The following is a 16006-nucleotide window of genomic DNA, read 5'->3' on the forward strand; positions in this document are numbered from 1 at the left end:
ATGTTGCCACATCTGAAGTACAAACACCAAAATGTTGCATGCTGCCTAGCTCATTTTTTCATGACGCACAGGCCGAGTCTGAATAAACACTGAAGGAACAGACAGTGAAGAAACAGGACCATGCTTACTTATCACAGACATGACACATGGACATAATTTTACACAGGCGGGTGATGCTCATAAAAAAAATCCACTGAATGTAGTTTCAGGCTGAACCATTCTTTCCCAGATTCTATGTACATTAATGAAAACATATCTGTGTGCAGATATGATCTGAAAAGACATTTCACCCCTGAAACGTGTGGCAAGAGACAACCGTGCCTGTTGAGTGGGGTGGCCATGATTATGTTCCTTCACCATGTACTTTTGTCTGAACCAGGCCCCAGAGGTGGAGGGTTGAAGGTTGAAAAATAGCGCCCCTTGGCTCTGTCCATCTTTGATGTTTAGCCAACACTTGTTCAGATTGTCCAATCGATAAAAGTGACTAGATCAGTAGGCTCATCCGATCCGTGTTGCTTTGTTTTGAAAATGTGCTCTTTGTGTGGCTTGTTTTCTCTTAGGGACGGACGGTCCCCACACCCCACTCCCAATAAACTTTCTACCCCAAATGACATTAGTGGTTGCCGGTATAGGTTTAAGTTTACAGTCATCAGCACTCTGTTTACAAGCTCCCCCAAGTGTCCTCCATCTCTACTGCCAGGAAGGTGAAGAGGCTTCCAAGTCCAGCTGAGGCCAGTTCTCCACCACATAGCCTAGTGAACCGCGGCTGATCCCTTCAAAGGGTTTGTCCTCTTCCACCAAGGAGAGCCTGTCTTTGGGCTTCAAGCATCTTCTCTTGGATTTAGCTGCCTCTCACAGTACACTGAGCAGGGCTGTGAGGTTTAATTATTAGTAGGGGGGGGTTGATCCTCTGAGGCTTCGCTTTTAGGCAAACATTTGTCCTATACTGTAGATGGACTGGCATGGCCGACTGGAAATCAGGTTACAGGGGCTGCAATCCTATGCCCACTTATTTGGATCCAAGGTTAATATTGACCTCTGAGGCCATGCTTGTGAATCCACCCTCAGGAGGTATTAGACTCAAGGACACAATAGCTAGGACACTAGAGACACTTTCCTCTGTGGGGAAAGGCCTCACCATCAGCCTTTCAGACCATATTGGGTCAGGATGTCGCCAGCACTCCATGCATCAGTGGTGGTGACCATGTGCTTGAGATGATAGACAATTTTGTCTACCTGGACTCCACCATAACCAGCAACTTTTCCATTGATGCTGAGCTGGACAAGCTAATTGGCAAGGTGGCTATGGCAATGGCTCGCCTCTTCAAAAGGGTTTGGGAGAATGATCAATACCAAGATGAAGATCTACCAAGCTTGCATGTTGAGTTGGTTGTGGGCAACTTACAGCGGCCAGGAGAGACGCCTCAGTGCCTTCCATATGCGTTGTGTCAGGAAGATTTTGGGCATCATATGGCAGGACAGGGTCTCAAACAAAGAAAGACGTGCTCTTTCAAGCTCACATTCCCAGCTTGTTCACACTTCTGTCTCAGTGACGTCTACACTGGCTTGGTCATGTGCATAGTATGAAAGATGGCAGGATCTCCAAGGATGAGCTGGCCTCAGCACCAGGCCTGTTGACCAGCCAACTCTGCATTACAAAGATGTCTGCAAGAGTGACATGAAGTCTGGCAACATTAACCCCACTGTATGGGAATCCCTGGAGACAGACAAGTTGTATAGTCACATCAGTAACCAGAGGAGAAATGACCACCGGAGGAGCAAAGAAGAAATGGCATGGTGCACCTGCATCAGTTATACTGGATGCCTTCATCTGCCACAGCTGCAATAAAGCATGTCTCTCCCTCATTGATCTCGACAGCCAGAGCAGGCGCTGGAATTCTCCAGCAGTTTGGGTTTGACTTTACCCTTGATTGCGCGCTCTTCCATTGTCTCCCAAGACAGATGGATGCCAACACTCATATATACACATTTGCTCCTTTTGGGGGGTCACTGCATTGCTTGATTCTGCTGCTATTTTAATTTGTTGCCACTATCATATTGTTATATGTGTGAGGATTTTCCGGTTATAACTTTTTATTTTCCTTTGTAAGGTGGGATATAAATTTAAGAAATAAAAAATTGTAACATGATTGTAATTGTTCTTTTAATATATAATATGTCACCTTGGAAAGGCTAACCCTGAATATACCGGTAAATATCGAAGCAATCAGATTAAGTAAAGCCCCGTGACCAGAGCGAAACTTTATTCTGCGACTTTCCTCTCCCTTTGTTGTCTTCTCTTTCCCTGTCTAAATTTAGACTACTGTACACAATTCCCGGGACGGTGTTTTTTTTTTTAAAAAAACCCTCGCCTTTGACTTTCCGTCTTAAGTGTGTAAGCCATTAACTACTTAGCTGATGCAATGTTTCATCACCACACTTTGAAACTTAAATCGAACGAGCAAAAGCCACGGTGCTCCTATGCAAGCATTTAAGATAACACTTTATTATATCTGAAGCCCGTAACGACGAATCAAAACCCAACTTTCGCGTATTTCTCCCCAAGGAAAACAGGAAAAACTGACGGCTGCGAACGCCAAAAACGACGCGCGGCGCAGTCCGGGATACTTTCCCGTCGTGCCTTGCTCCATTCTCCTCGAGTGAACCATTTGGTGGCGCGTTGCCTTCTGGGAGTTGCAGTCTTTCCTCCCGACGTTTCCCTATAACGTCTATAGCCAGGAGGTGGGAAAGGGACTACAACTCCCGTCACGCAACGCGCCTCCCTTGGCCCGGGAGGGGGATTCGGGCTATATCTCGGGACCTATAGTCTTCGCACCCCCCCCCCCCGCGCACCTTTGTCCTCATGGGGAGCGAACTACAGTTCCCGCAGAGCCGAGGGGTCCGGCCGCTCTAAGGTCTCCGCCGCCCCTCCCCCGCCCGGCCTTGGCAGGGGCTTCTCCCAAGATGGCGGCTCCCCCTCCTCCTGCTGCTGCTCCCCGGGGCGCCGGGGTCGGGGCCACCTCCCCGGGGGGCTCCCTGGGCTACTGCTTGGCCCAGCTGCAGAAGGGCGCCGAGCCGGGCCTCGGCCGGGCCCTGCTGGCCCTCAGGACGCAGCACATCAAGGAGGCCGGGGGCATCGCCCGCTTCCGGAGCCGAGGGGGCCTGGCGCCTCTCCTGGGGGTCCTGGCCGGCGCCCCTCGGCCGCGACGCACCCTGGACCTCGCCCTCAGCATCCTGGGCAACTGCTGCACCGAGGGCGCCAGCCGCACCCAGGTGCGCGAGCTGGGCGGGATCCCGCCCCTCGGTAAGTGGGGGGGGGTCCCACTTATGGGGAGGACCAGGTACCCCCTTGGGGGTAAGGGGGAGCTCGGCAGGGCAGTCTTGGTCCCCCCCACAACCTTTGGGTGGGCGCCAGGTGGGATCCTAAGACCCCCAAGTCAACCCTCCAGCCCCCCCCCCAATTGCCTGGGTGCCTGTGTTGCCAAGGCCCCCTTGACTTGTCAAAGGTTGGGGTCCCGCCCCCAGTGTTTGTAAGGATTATTGGATCCTCGCGTGGAATAATCGCTGCTTTGGCTCACTTTCTGGGCCTGTCTGCCTTGTCCAATACCTTTACTTTGGGCTGTCATGTGTGATACCCATCTCCTTAAATAAGATGATGTAGCTCAGATTTCCTTATGTTGTTTTGTTTTGTTTTTTTAAAAAAATCTCGTGCTTAAAGGGCATTAAGTGTTGGCAAGGAGAAATCACAGAGTCGCAGAACTGTTGGAAGGGCTATCCAGTCCAACACAGGAGTCATAGCTAATGTTAGGCTTTACCCTGTGGGGCTAGGGAGGATTGAAGCCATACATGCAGTTCTAAGGGTGATGAGCTGTCGCCCTTAGTTAACCTCTACGCCCGACTGATATTGGGTGTCAGAATAGGACCTGGAATGCCAGGGTTCAGATCCCTGCTCAGCCACAAATCTCATTGGATGAACCGCCCTGAGATCTGTGGGTGAAGGGTATACAAACTGAATACATACATAAATAAAATAACTTGGGCCTGTCACTCTCTGCCTCACAGGCTTGTTGTGAGAATAAAATGGGGCGGGGGGACAGCCATGCATGCCATCTTGAGCTCCTTGGAAGAAAGGTGGGATATAAATGTAATAAGAATAAAGGCATTGGCCTGGGACATGCGCACACATCTTGGCATCCTGAGCTACTCAAGTTGGACTTGTGACCCTTTGAATGCTGCGGTGGGAGGAGATGCCTAAGCCTTTAAGGGAAGTTGATTGAGGATGCGCAGGGACTTGTAATTTGCTTTTTGCAGCTGGCAGCGCCACCTGGCTGTTAAACGTGTAAACGCCAAAGCCTCAGTCTTTCCATCGATGGAGGACGGTGCAAAACTGCTGTCTTAAACCAATGCAAATTAAGTTCAGTGTTTTCCTTTTGAGCTTCTATCCCGTTTGGTTCCTTCATAGGTTGTGGGGCGGTTTTAAGATGAGTGAACACATACAAACTAGAAGTGGTTGGGTTTTTCCTTCTAGGAGAAACTAGCAACGCTCTTGGGGATTTGGGATTATATTGAGGTGCCCCTCGCAGTAGCAAGACCTCATGTGTTTGTGTATTTGGAAAGCAATGTTTACACTGGTTGTCAAGAGAGACCACACCTTTTCATAAATCTTTAGCACTATACAGCGTAGAGGAAGCACTGCAGTATATAGAGTGCAGAAATGTGATAATTCCTGGTTGAGGGCTTAAGGCCTGCATTACATGGAAGGGGTGGGGGTAGAATCAGGCAGAAAATGCTACCCTCTTTAAACAGCTGTTGTTACCCAACTTTTTTTAAAAAAAAAAAGGAAAGAGAGCTAAATCTGCTGGCCTTTAAAGTGCCATGAGACTCGTTGCTTTTCACTGGAACAGACTACCACAGCTACTCCCCTGAAAGTTGTTTGTGGTTTTACAGCTACATTATTCTCCATCTCTCTTCCTTCCTGCTCCCCCCCCCCCCCACAATCTGTGGATTTATAGTTACTATCCTGAGATCGCTTGCTGCAGAAAGCATCCAGAATCGGACGGCACGAGCCCTCGGCAACTTGGCTGTAGACACAGAAAACTGCCAGGCCATTCACGAAGCAGGTTGGAAGTGGGATGGTGCACTGGGTAGGGATGGAGGGCAGGTTTGTTCATGAGGGGCTGGGTGGGGGGCCAGTCCATATGTTATGACTTCCTGCCCCTTTGCAACACCTCCATAATGAGGTGCTCCTCATTTCCACATGTTAGACTGACATGAGTTTATATATTACTCATTGCCTCCATATGCTTAATAACCAGACGCTTCCTGGTGAAAACTAGCATAGCGGAGGAGAGAGCTAAGAATATGAGTTGGAATAGCCCAGTTTTACCCCAGTTATAGCCTCACTTGGTGGCCTCAGGCAAACTTCTGCACTCTCACTCTTGCCACCCGCTCTGCAATACCAGGATCATGCTGGCCTGCCTTACTGAGCTGTTGTAAAGATTACAGCAATAATGTCTGTGAAGTACTCTGAGCCCTTGAAATGCACTATATAAACATGAAGCTTTGTTCTCATTATTGAAAATATTTAGTCTTCATGTATTACAAAATTCTCAGATAGAATGCACTGGGATTCCAGAATGAATAGGGGATCTGTGTGGAACATTTGGTCACTTACGGATAAACTACAAACAGGTTGTGTGTTAAATTAGGTAACATGCTAGCAGTTTTCTCTTTTAGCCTAGGTAAAGTTGGTGGGGGAATGTATTTTGTGTTGGAGACTTGTTTACTTCTCTCTATGTATCTCTCTCCCCACCCTCATTTATCTGGGACGCAGGTGGCGCTGTGGGTTAAAGCCTCAGCGCCTAGGACTTGCCGATCGAAAGGTCGGCGGTTCGAATCCCTGCGGCGGGGTGTGCTCCCGCTGCTCGGTCCCAGCGCCTGCCAACCTAGCAGTTCGAAAGCACCTCCAGGTGCAAGTAGATAAATAGGGACCGCTTACCAGCGGGAAGGTAAACGGCGTTTCCGTGTGCGGCTCTGGCTCGCCAGAGCAGCGATGTCACGCTGGCCACGTGACCCGGAAGTGTCTCCGGACAGCGCTGGCCCCTGGCCTCTTAAGTGAGATGGGCGCACAACCCCAGAGTCTGTCAAGACTGGCCCATACGGGCAGGGGTACCTTTACCTTTACCTTTTATGTATCTCTCTCCCCACCCTCATTTATCTGGGACAGAGAACAGAGGAGGGGTGGGAATTTTGCCGTGATTTGGGTGAAATTTCCGCATAACTTTGTGTTTGGATTCAAGTGCAGATGTTCATATAAACTTCTAAAACTTAGATGCAAATGGAGGAGTTGCTTTGGAATCTGTGGCAGCCCTCTCAAAAGAAAGGGATGTGGCCACAAAATCCTTTTCTTCTTGCTCCCTTCTGCGGAGCTGGGGGTAAGGTGGACACCCATCTCTGCTAAAAAATCACCCATGTGTTTTTCTAGTAGCCTGGAAGGGTGTGGCATATTACCTTGATAAAATTGCCTGGGAAGTGGCTACTGCCCTTTAAGGTCCTCTGCATCTGCTGCTCCCAGCAACTTCATTGCAGCAGCTGCTGAGAGTAGCAGAAAAAGATGGGGGTGGCTGTGGAGAGAGATGGTGCTGAGACTTGGCAGGCCAGTTGGAGAGGCTTGGATGTTTGCTGGCAAACTGTAGAGAAATTGTAATATATGAGACTCTATAACTTCCCTTTCTTTTTCTTCCATTCTCTCCCCCACCCCGCCACCCCAAAAAAATATCCCATTACAGGAGCAGTGCCCCCGCTGGTGCAGGTCCTCACCACCTCCCAGGACAGAGAGTGCTTGCAGAGTGTGATCAGGGCAGTGCGCTACCTGGCTGACACGCCTGCGCATCGCCTTGTGCTGGTCCAGCAGGGGGTGGTGCGCTCCATTGCCGAGCGCTTGGCTTCCTCCTTGGATGACGCCGCCGTTGTTGCAGCTGCCGTGCGCACCCTCCTGGAGCTGACGAAGGGTTGCAGCCGCGACTGCGCGCAGCAGCTCAGCTTGGCGGGCGGCGTGGCAACCCTCGTGGCCTTGACTAGCCACGAGAAGCGGGCGGTGCGGGAGACTGCTCTCGTGGCCCTGTCCAACCTCTGTCTGCAGGGCATGCTGAGGCCAGCTGTGGGCAACGCTGGCGGAGTGGAGGTGCTAGTGGGGGAGATCCGGCAACGCCAGAGGGCCGGGGCACCTGGCATGGCCCTCCATCCTCTGGTGAAAGCTTTGTGCCTGCTGTGCCGAGAGGCAATCAATAGAAGCCGGGTCCGAGAAGCCGGGGGGCTGGAGCTGCTGCTGTCCCTGCTACGGGACCAGGGCCACAGCTCCTCCCACGATCGCGTGGTGGTGGCCTTTGTGGCCTTTTTCTATGACGAGGAGGCCCTGGAGGTGCTGCAGGCTGGAGGGCTTGTGCCTTTGCTGGTTGGGAGGCTGGCAGCGCTGGGCCAATGGAGAGGCCGGAAGGAGGAAGAGGAAGAGGAGGACGACGACCTGGTAGATGAGAGGGATGCAGCTTCTTTTGACCTACCTGCAGAGGGGCGTCGTGGGGAGCAGGCCACGCCTGGAGCAGAGTCTTCCAGCTTTCAGAGCCTCAGGTAAATAATGTCTTGAGCTAGGGGGTTGTTTTATGCAAGGGCTGAAAGAGGTGATTTCCTTTCAAAAAAAGGGCTTTTTATGGTGAGCGAAGTATATACCCAGAACACGCCAGTTCTGTACCAGCAAAGCAAAACAAACCCTATTTGGAATGTCTTGTGCAAATTAGTCACATCTAAATGTGTAGCTTTTTCTAAATTTTTATCCAGGCCGTGGAAAATGGAAAGAAGCAAAGGTGTCAAGATTGGGGGCTAGTGGACTGTTAGGGGTCAAAGGAGCTGGACAGGGATGTTGCCCTACTCCAACCATTTCCAGCTCTGCGGAATCACTTTTAGCTTGTTTTCAAACTTTTCTTCGCTGGAAACACAGGTTGGAAAACTAAACAATAGTTTTGCTTTTAAATTGGGCTAGAGTTTCTTAGGGTTCTGTGTCCTGTGCTTGCTTTGTTCCCCGGGATTGTTGTGCTACTGAGGGTGGCTGTGGTTGCTGCCACCAGATGTTCTTTGTATTTTGCTTCCATGTCCTATTGATGACATCGTTTGGCCGTGTGGTAGCAGTAGCGGGAGCCTGCGGTGTTCGATTCAAGGCTCTGGCAAGCATGTGCCACTGCACAGCTGTACATGCAGATGCTTGCAGTATTTTGCAGCTGGCTGCCAAAAGCGGAGTCATGCACACAACAACAGATGCCTGTAGTCCGTTTGCTGTGGGCTAGAAGCTGATACATGCACTCTTCTCCAACACTTCGCACCCGCTAATGGCTACCAACCACATGCCACATGGTCATGTGATTCCCTCCCCACTGCCCACCCCAAACTCTACAATCTCCTTTGTACTTATATCTGTGCATTTCCTTCTATCCACTCTGCAGATCCTGGCTTCTTTCTGAAGGCTACATTGCCAGCCCAGGGGACCTTTCTCCACAGTGGTCCCCCGACACCACCCTTTCTGAACTGGATGTCCAAGGATGTGTCAGCCCCAACCAAGAGCTGCAAGATGAACCCCATGGGCCCTGCCATGCCGTATCTGGAGTAAAAACCCAGTCCCGGGCCGAATCCCCTGATTTCTTAAACTCTCCATTACTGGATTTGCCCCTTGCATGTCAGCCAAGTTCTACTGAGACCTTAAACCCAGCGGAGGGAGATGGAGCATATCCACAGCAGAGCCTGTGCCCGGTGGCATCGCCTGTGTTCGACAAACCTGGAAGTCTCTGTTTGGAGGTGCCAGAGTCAGAGGAGATCAAGGAGCTGGAAATGGTTGAGACGAGTAAGCAGCAGAAGGGACTGCTGATGAAATCAGAAGAGGAAGATCTAGCCAGTCCAAAGAAAGGACTCCCTGGACAGGACGTGTTGAAGCTGCCCTGTTCATTGTCTTCAGGGGCAGCCGCAGATTCAGTGCTGACGAATCCATCGAAACCAGGTGAAGATATGGAACAGTCGACCTGGGCTGCTTTGAAAACGGACCAAAATGAGCCTGGGACCAGTAACTCGCACTTGGCTGCCATGGCGTTGATTCCGAGCAAGAGTGACCAAAGCCAACTGTCCCCCAGGCCCATTGCCAAATCGCCAGCCAGCGAGGAGGCCTATCTGGTCACCCCAAAGCTGAGCATTCAGAGCCTCTCAAGTTCTCCCGATGAGCACAGGACACCTACGTCCTGCTGGAAACGCCGTGCCAAGTTCCGGTCAACGTCTGAGCAGGCACCACCTCCTCAAGCATCACGTCCTGCTGGCGAGACTCCGTCCCCACTGCTCTCCCTAGCCCTGCCGCTCTCCCTCTCTCCACACGGGGGCGACAGAGAGCTCCATGCCCCCGAGGCCCCTGTCCTGCTGCTCCTTTCCCGCTTTTCCCAGGCTGAGGATCCCAGCCGCAGCTTGGTGACACCGGCCACCTTGCAAGGGCTGCTGCGCTACGTCACGAGAAGCCCCGTCCCCTCCTCTCGCTGCCTCCGGCTGCTGCATCGCCTCACCTGCAATCCCACTTGCCTGGAGGCCTTTGTGCGTTCCTACGGCGCTTCGCTCATCCATGCCTGGCTGATCCTTGGCGTGTCGCCTGAGCAGGTGGCGGCGGCTGTTACTGCTGAGGAAGAGGGGGAAGAGGCGGAGCCAAGAAGCCTGGATGCTGGGGAGCACGACGCTAGGAGGTTCAAGGAACTTGGTGTGTGGATTTTCTGTTATCTCTGCATTCCAGCGTAGCGGTTCTTAAACTTTCCCCCCACTAGTAAATTAAAAATTTCTGGAGATCTCAAAAGGCCACTTAATAACCCCCCCCCCTTTTTTTTGGTCCTGTACCACATGCACAACTCTCATTACAGTTGGCGTTTGATAGTGCCTTTCTAATGCAATGGATGTGTTGGGAGCTTTTGAACAGAGTTCAGGGAAGTCTAGCTTGGCTCATCAGAAAAATAAACCATATAATTGTAGAGTTTGAAGGGACCACAAGGGTCTTCTAGTCCTAGCCCCTGCAGTGCAAGGATCTTTTTGCTCAACATGGAGCTCAAACCCATAACCCTGAGAGTCTCATGCTCCACCAACTGAGCTACCTCAGGGATTGGGAGTTGAGGGCAATGTATTGATATTCCACAACCTTTCTGTGGAGCACCCAAAAGGAGACCACCAAAAAGGTGGTCTACTGAGGATGATTTGAGAACCTCTGTTCTAGGATATTGGAATTCAAGCCTGCATAGTTTATTTTTTTGAGTGGTTCCTCATATTAAAGAGGAACCGGGTACTCTCATGCTGAAGATGCTGTGGTGTCTCACTTTAGTGGGTCTTTGGCTCATTGGAAAGCCAGTTGGTTTGTTGGGATACTGTGGTTCCTAGTCACTCTTTGCCACAGGCCATGCTGTTAGCTGATGCTCAGTAAGCCTTTGCCTCTGAAGTGGTTTTCAGTGTTGGAACGTGTAAAGCGACCTTAAAGCAAGCCCTTATGGTAGTGTATGAAACCACTTTTCCCCTCACCGCTGAGTAATTGAAGTCCCCTCCACCTCACCCCAGCTGACGTAGGCTGGGGTTGAGGCTTCAGATCAGAGAGAGCCTTTTTGCTTCCCACATGTTTTGCAGACATAAAATGGAGCATGAAATAAATTGTGGGGGGACCGCAGCTCTTGCGATACAGAAAAGGCTGACTGGGCAGTTGGGGGCAGGGCAGATGCCAAAAAGTGGGCTGGCTCCCTTCAGAGTTGATGCAGATGCCGCATCAAACGGAGGCGCTGTTTGTTGAACGCATTTCTGACCCATTCTTCCCCTTCTCACCAGGAGAGGCGCTGCTGATGAACCTTTGTGTGCAAGCGGAGTCCCCTTATGGGGTGGGTGTTCTCACCCACATGTTGCTGTCAGGCTCCGAATCTGATCAGGTGGCCTGTGCACTCGCCCTTCCGCTTATCTGCAGGTAAGTCTGACATTGCTCTGTCAAACTGGTATGAAGAGAAGGGGATAAAAAGGATTTATTTCCTCACATGGTTGCAGTTTCCTCATGTGGCTACCAAAATGGTGGCGGCCATCTTGAATGAGGAGCAGCCACCGGGCTGGGACGGAGTGACCTCAGGGTTTTATTTAGCCCCAGATTCAGAGATTTGGGGGTGTGGACAGTGAAACTATGGGGGGGGGGGAAGTATATTACTCCTCACCACATGAACCACAAGGCACTCAAAAGAGTGTATGAGAGATTTATTTTTGAAAGAAGCGAAAAGTGTGGAGACTGAGGAAGGAGGAAAGTGTGTGTTAATGTTGGGGGTCTGATATTTTACAATTCTCATTTTTCAGCTAATAGAAGGGGAGAGATGGGATCTAACGAAAGGTACTGAGGATACAAAGCGGTTTTCTCTTTTTCTCCCATAGGAAGGATTCCCTTTGCCGGAAACTTCTGCTGGACCACTCTGGCCTGCGTCTCCTATTAGGTGCCCTGGTGCGGGACCCCGATCCCTGCCTTGTTTTCTACGCCTTGGATTCCCTCTCCCTCCTCCTGGGCTCCCAAGCCACAAGTCTTCCCTCGCCGTCCCCTCCTGCCTCCAAGAGGCCGCGCCTGGACTCCCCGCCCCCCTGCTCTTATTGCCGCTTCATGGACGAAGGCAAGGCCGACTTGTATTTCCAGCTGGACTCTGGCACCCGGGTGCCCACCGTGCGCCAGGTCATCAGCGAAGCCTCCGAGGTCTTCTGTGCCATGCTGAGCACAGGGTTTGCAGAGTCGTGCCACACCACCGTGAGGCTGGGCGGTGTGTCTCCCGAGCCCTTCCTGGCTCTCGCGCACTTCCTCCATGGCTGCCGCGGCAAACCCTGCTCGGTGCTGGGGGTTTCAGTCCCCTTCGCTTTAGCCGAAGAAATCCTCACGGTTGCCGAGCAGTATCTCCTCCCTGAGCTCCAGTCCCTGGTTGATGACGCCGTGTGCCGGGACTTCCTGCGCCCCGAGACTCTAGGCCAGGTGTACTGCTTGGCTGAACGGCAGAACCGGCCCCGCTTGCTTCGGAAATGTGCTGCTTACATTCTCCAGGACATGGCAAGGCCTACCTGCCAAGCCACGGTGTTGGCCAAGCTTCTCCAATCCGTTGGGAATCCTAGCAGGTTGGCTGAGGAGCTGCTCAGGGTGGTGATGGAGTCCCCGTGGGGCTCTGGTGCTGAGGTCCAGCTGGGCTGAAGGATTTACAGCTCTGTCTCCTCCTGCCCTGTTCCACCCCCCCCCCCTTCTCTCTCTCACGCACACATGCACACACATAACTGAAATATTGGCTTTATAGTGGAAACCCAAGTATGATGACAGAAGGAGTGCTAGGAGAATAAATAGGGCGAGACTCAAAAGAATGGCCTCACAGCGGTCAAAGGGTCAACCTCTGGAGTGGGGAAGCGTGTGGGGCAGTGATGTGGCAGTGACCGCCCCACTTGATAGAGCGGTTGTGTGCGTAAGGTTGGTGGAGGTGACTGCATGAGGGTGGAAAAGAATGGAGGGAGGGAGGGAGGAAGAGGGCCGGGGAAACGCTGCCACCCAAAAGGCATGGGGGAGGATTTAAATCAGATGTGGGGAACTTTTGGCCCTCCAGATGTTGCTGAACTACAACTCCCATCATCCTTGGCCTCTAACCACACTTGCTGAGGGATGGTGGGCATTGTAGTTTAGCGACATGAGGGTTGCCAGAGGTTCTCCATACCTGATTAAGATGAAAGGTGGAGTAACCAGGTGTCAGATTCTGCTTGGACGCAACAATAGCCCCTTTTAAGGAGGGTTTCTGTCAAGAGCACTTAAAAAACAAAGAACGGCCAGCCTCAATGTGATCTTGGGCATGGCGGCATGTTCAAAGTGGGCAGGATCCCTTTCTGATAGTGTATCAGGAAGGGACCCCAGATTGAAAAATACAACATTTCTGAGAGTGCCATTCTGATGGCAGCTGCTCCTGGAATTGATCCTAGTCTTGGGAGGAGATGTTAAAAGGGCATGAATGTATAACTGAAGAAAGGTGAGCCATCTCACAGAGATGGGGGTTGGGGGGCATCAAAAGCATTGACGCCGCCAAGTAGTGGAAGGAATTTGCAGGATATCAAGGTGCTTCTCTCCAGGACACGTGGAAGCACTGAGAGGAGTCTGGCCCATTTGTATAGATGGAACTATATTGCATATAAGCTATTGTACATAGAGAAATACAGACATCAAAGAGGTACTCGGAGCGTCTACCTGGCCTCAGCTTATTTCTGTGAGTGAACAAATGGGAGGTGACCAACCCTTGTTGCTGCAAAATTGGCTGCGACCCAGTTTTGAGCCAGCCTTCTGCAAACGAACCAGTTGTTCCAGAACCCCACAACGAGTCTCTCACCATTAACCCCGCTCACTCTTAATGGGTGGGAGGGATTTTTCAGTGTCATCCAATGGGAGATTCTTAGGAACAAGGGATGAAATGTGTCTGGTCTGCACAATTGAGGTCTTTGGCCATTGAGCAAGCTCTTGGGGGTGGGATTTTGGATTTACACTTGCATGCCCTGTGATGCCAATCACTGAATTGAATTGTGAGGCCTCTTAGCCCCCGTTCCTCCCCTCCCCACCTCCTTTCCACGCCAAGGACAGGAAACGCCTGCTTCTAACTGCATCCAGATGGTCTGGAGAACTGTAGAAGGGGAGGGAGAAACCACTTCCTGAGAGCCTGATTACTATAGAGCCTGTTCGTCTAGGATGGGGTGGGAGGGAGCGCCTTCCCCAGTGGGTTCTTTCTGGGTCCCATTTTCTGTCCCGTATCGTCGTTGTTTTTGAAGGGTTGGCTGTCATCTGTTTTTTCCATGGCGTTTATTGGGTGCTGGAAGCTGACCGCTGGCATACGTAGCCCTGCCGCTGAGGTTATGGTGTAAAAATCACAGCTGGGAGATGCAGCAGAGGTACGCTGCTCCTTCCCTCTTGGGATACTGTGTGGATGATTTGAAGTTTTGTAAGGACTTCGTTTTTTTAATGTTATTTTCTGGTCATGCTCCAGTTCCTCAGCATGTGAGAAGCATTTCCTATAATTCTATCTCTATGCCAAGAAAACAGTCACCTGCTTACCATAATTTCTGCATGATTGGTTGCTGTAGAAGGCAGAGGAGCTGGGCGTAACACTAACGGTGGCAGCCCTTGTTCATCACACAGCCATCACGCAGTCTCAACATATCTGGTGCAGAAGCAAACCAGGCTGAGTGTTCCAGGGCTTGTTTTCCTTCCCGAATTCCTCCTGTGCCTGGCTCTTCTCTTGGCACAAGCCCGTTATGCTCGTGAGTGTTTCAACCTGGGTGGAGAGTTTTTATTATGGTACTGAAAAAAGCATTCATCTGAAAAAGCCCGCACTGTGAGCAGGCCACTTTCAGGAGGGCTGAGACCATACCTTGCGAAAAAGTCTCTTACAAAGTGTTCACTTCAAAAATGTTCCCTCTACCCTAGAAAATTCATCAAGTCTTAAACCTTGTAAGTACAGCCCGATCCCCAAAATACTACACGGTCTGCAGTTCAAAAAAACAAACCATTGCAAGGCAAAATCATGCAGGATTGTGACAGCCCATTTTAGCACACACATGCTTACAACTCATAGGGTGCTTTCAAAGTACATCAATACTCTTGTAGATTAGGATTTTTAAAATCCTATTCAATTGGGGGCAGGGCTCAGTCTAAGTGGCTTGCCTAGGGCTGCAACTAGATGTGATGTAGAAAGTCTGTCAACAGGCAGATAAAAATCAAGAGCCTTTTTGGCCTGAAAATTCACTCCTAACTACCTAGGAAGCTTGTCTAATGAATAATCTGAGAACCAGGAACAGCTTGGCGGGATCAGGCCAGTATCCCATCTTGCCCAGTGGTCAACAGGATGCCCGTGAGAAGCCCACAAGCAGAATCTGAATGCGAGAGCACTGCTCTTCCTGCTGTTTCCAGCAGTTCATATTCACAGGCCTGCTGCCTCTGACCTTGGAGGCACAAGAAACGCATGTGTTCTGCTACTGAGTCATGGACTGTGGGAAAGGGGGTAACCCTCCATCCTAACCATTTACCTAGCAGGGAACAAAACCGAGGTGATACGAACCAGGGACTTCTGGGCTCTGAGCTCCCATGCCTAATCACAACTCTTGCTCTCATTAGCATATGCTGCAAACTTGCTTTTTCTCTGCCCTCTTCTTACAGACTGCTCCTAATGTCCCCCTCCCCCAGTCCTTAAGCCATCAAACCTTACGGGTACCCCAAAATTGTTATGGCCAAAAGCCCACCTCCACCAAAGCTTTTAACAATCCAGCCCTGATTTAACATTCAGGTACGTTTATTACATTTCGGAGTTCTCTCATTCTCAGCAACTTTTTTTTGGGCTTGCACCATTTACACCCTGTGTTTCCTCAGTTCTATAAACATCCTCTGAATTAAATAATCTCATTTGGCACAAGGTATTAGATTCCGTCCTCCCGCCATCATGAATAACAGCTGCAACGAAGCCAAAACCCATTTCTGTCCAAAGACCTCATGACCTCAGCTGGACTTGGAAGTTGTACATCTCTTTCCCCGTTTTGGCACCTGGAATCTTGTGAATTCCTGGGCCTCATCAGAACTTGAAATGATACTGGAAAGTTAGTAGACCACCCTGTGTGCATGTGTAGGTGCAGTGCCAACTTGAATAAAATATTGTGGGGGACCAGGGAAGCCCCGCCCCACATAATCGATCGCATGACACATTGGGCACACACCAGCTGAATGGGAGTGCCCATCAACTTTGAGGGGGCCCAGCCCCCTCAAATATTTTATTGTAGGGGCCGAAGCCCCCATGGCCCTTAGGAGTTGGCTCCTATGCACACATCTATGGCCTCATCTGCACTATACATTTAAAGCAAGATCGTACCACTTTAAACCATCACAGTTTCCACCTGGGAACTGTAGTTTGTTAAGGTTGCTCAGAGTTGTGAGACC

The 16006-nt window shown here is 50.9% G+C and overlaps 1 protein-coding gene across 2 annotated transcripts; it reads left to right on the forward strand.

Annotated features, from left to right (window-relative positions):
• The first annotated feature begins 2773 nt into the window (after positions 1-2773).
• On the forward strand, positions 2774-13265 carry ARMC5 (armadillo repeat containing 5). Of its 2 annotated transcripts, none has more exons than XM_079951018.1 (6): positions 2774-3304; positions 5013-5120; positions 6789-7626; positions 8493-9775; positions 10876-11008; positions 11458-13265. In XM_079951018.1, exons 1-6 carry the CDS (start codon positions 2965-2967, stop codon positions 12248-12250), a joined length of 3495 nt encoding a protein of 1164 aa, XP_079807144.1. In that variant the 5' UTR covers positions 2774-2964; the 3' UTR covers positions 12251-13265. The 2 variants fall into 2 exon arrangements, with proteins under 2 accessions (XP_079807144.1, XP_079807145.1); XM_079951019.1 differs by lacking the exon at positions 2774-3304 and adding an exon at positions 3785-3989.
• The last annotated feature ends 2741 nt before the right edge of the window (positions 13266-16006 follow it).

The sequence above is a fragment of the Podarcis cretensis genome (assembly GCF_951804945.1).
Source record: "Podarcis cretensis genome assembly, chromosome: 13".
Taxonomy (NCBI): domain Eukaryota; kingdom Metazoa; phylum Chordata; class Lepidosauria; order Squamata; family Lacertidae; genus Podarcis; species Podarcis cretensis.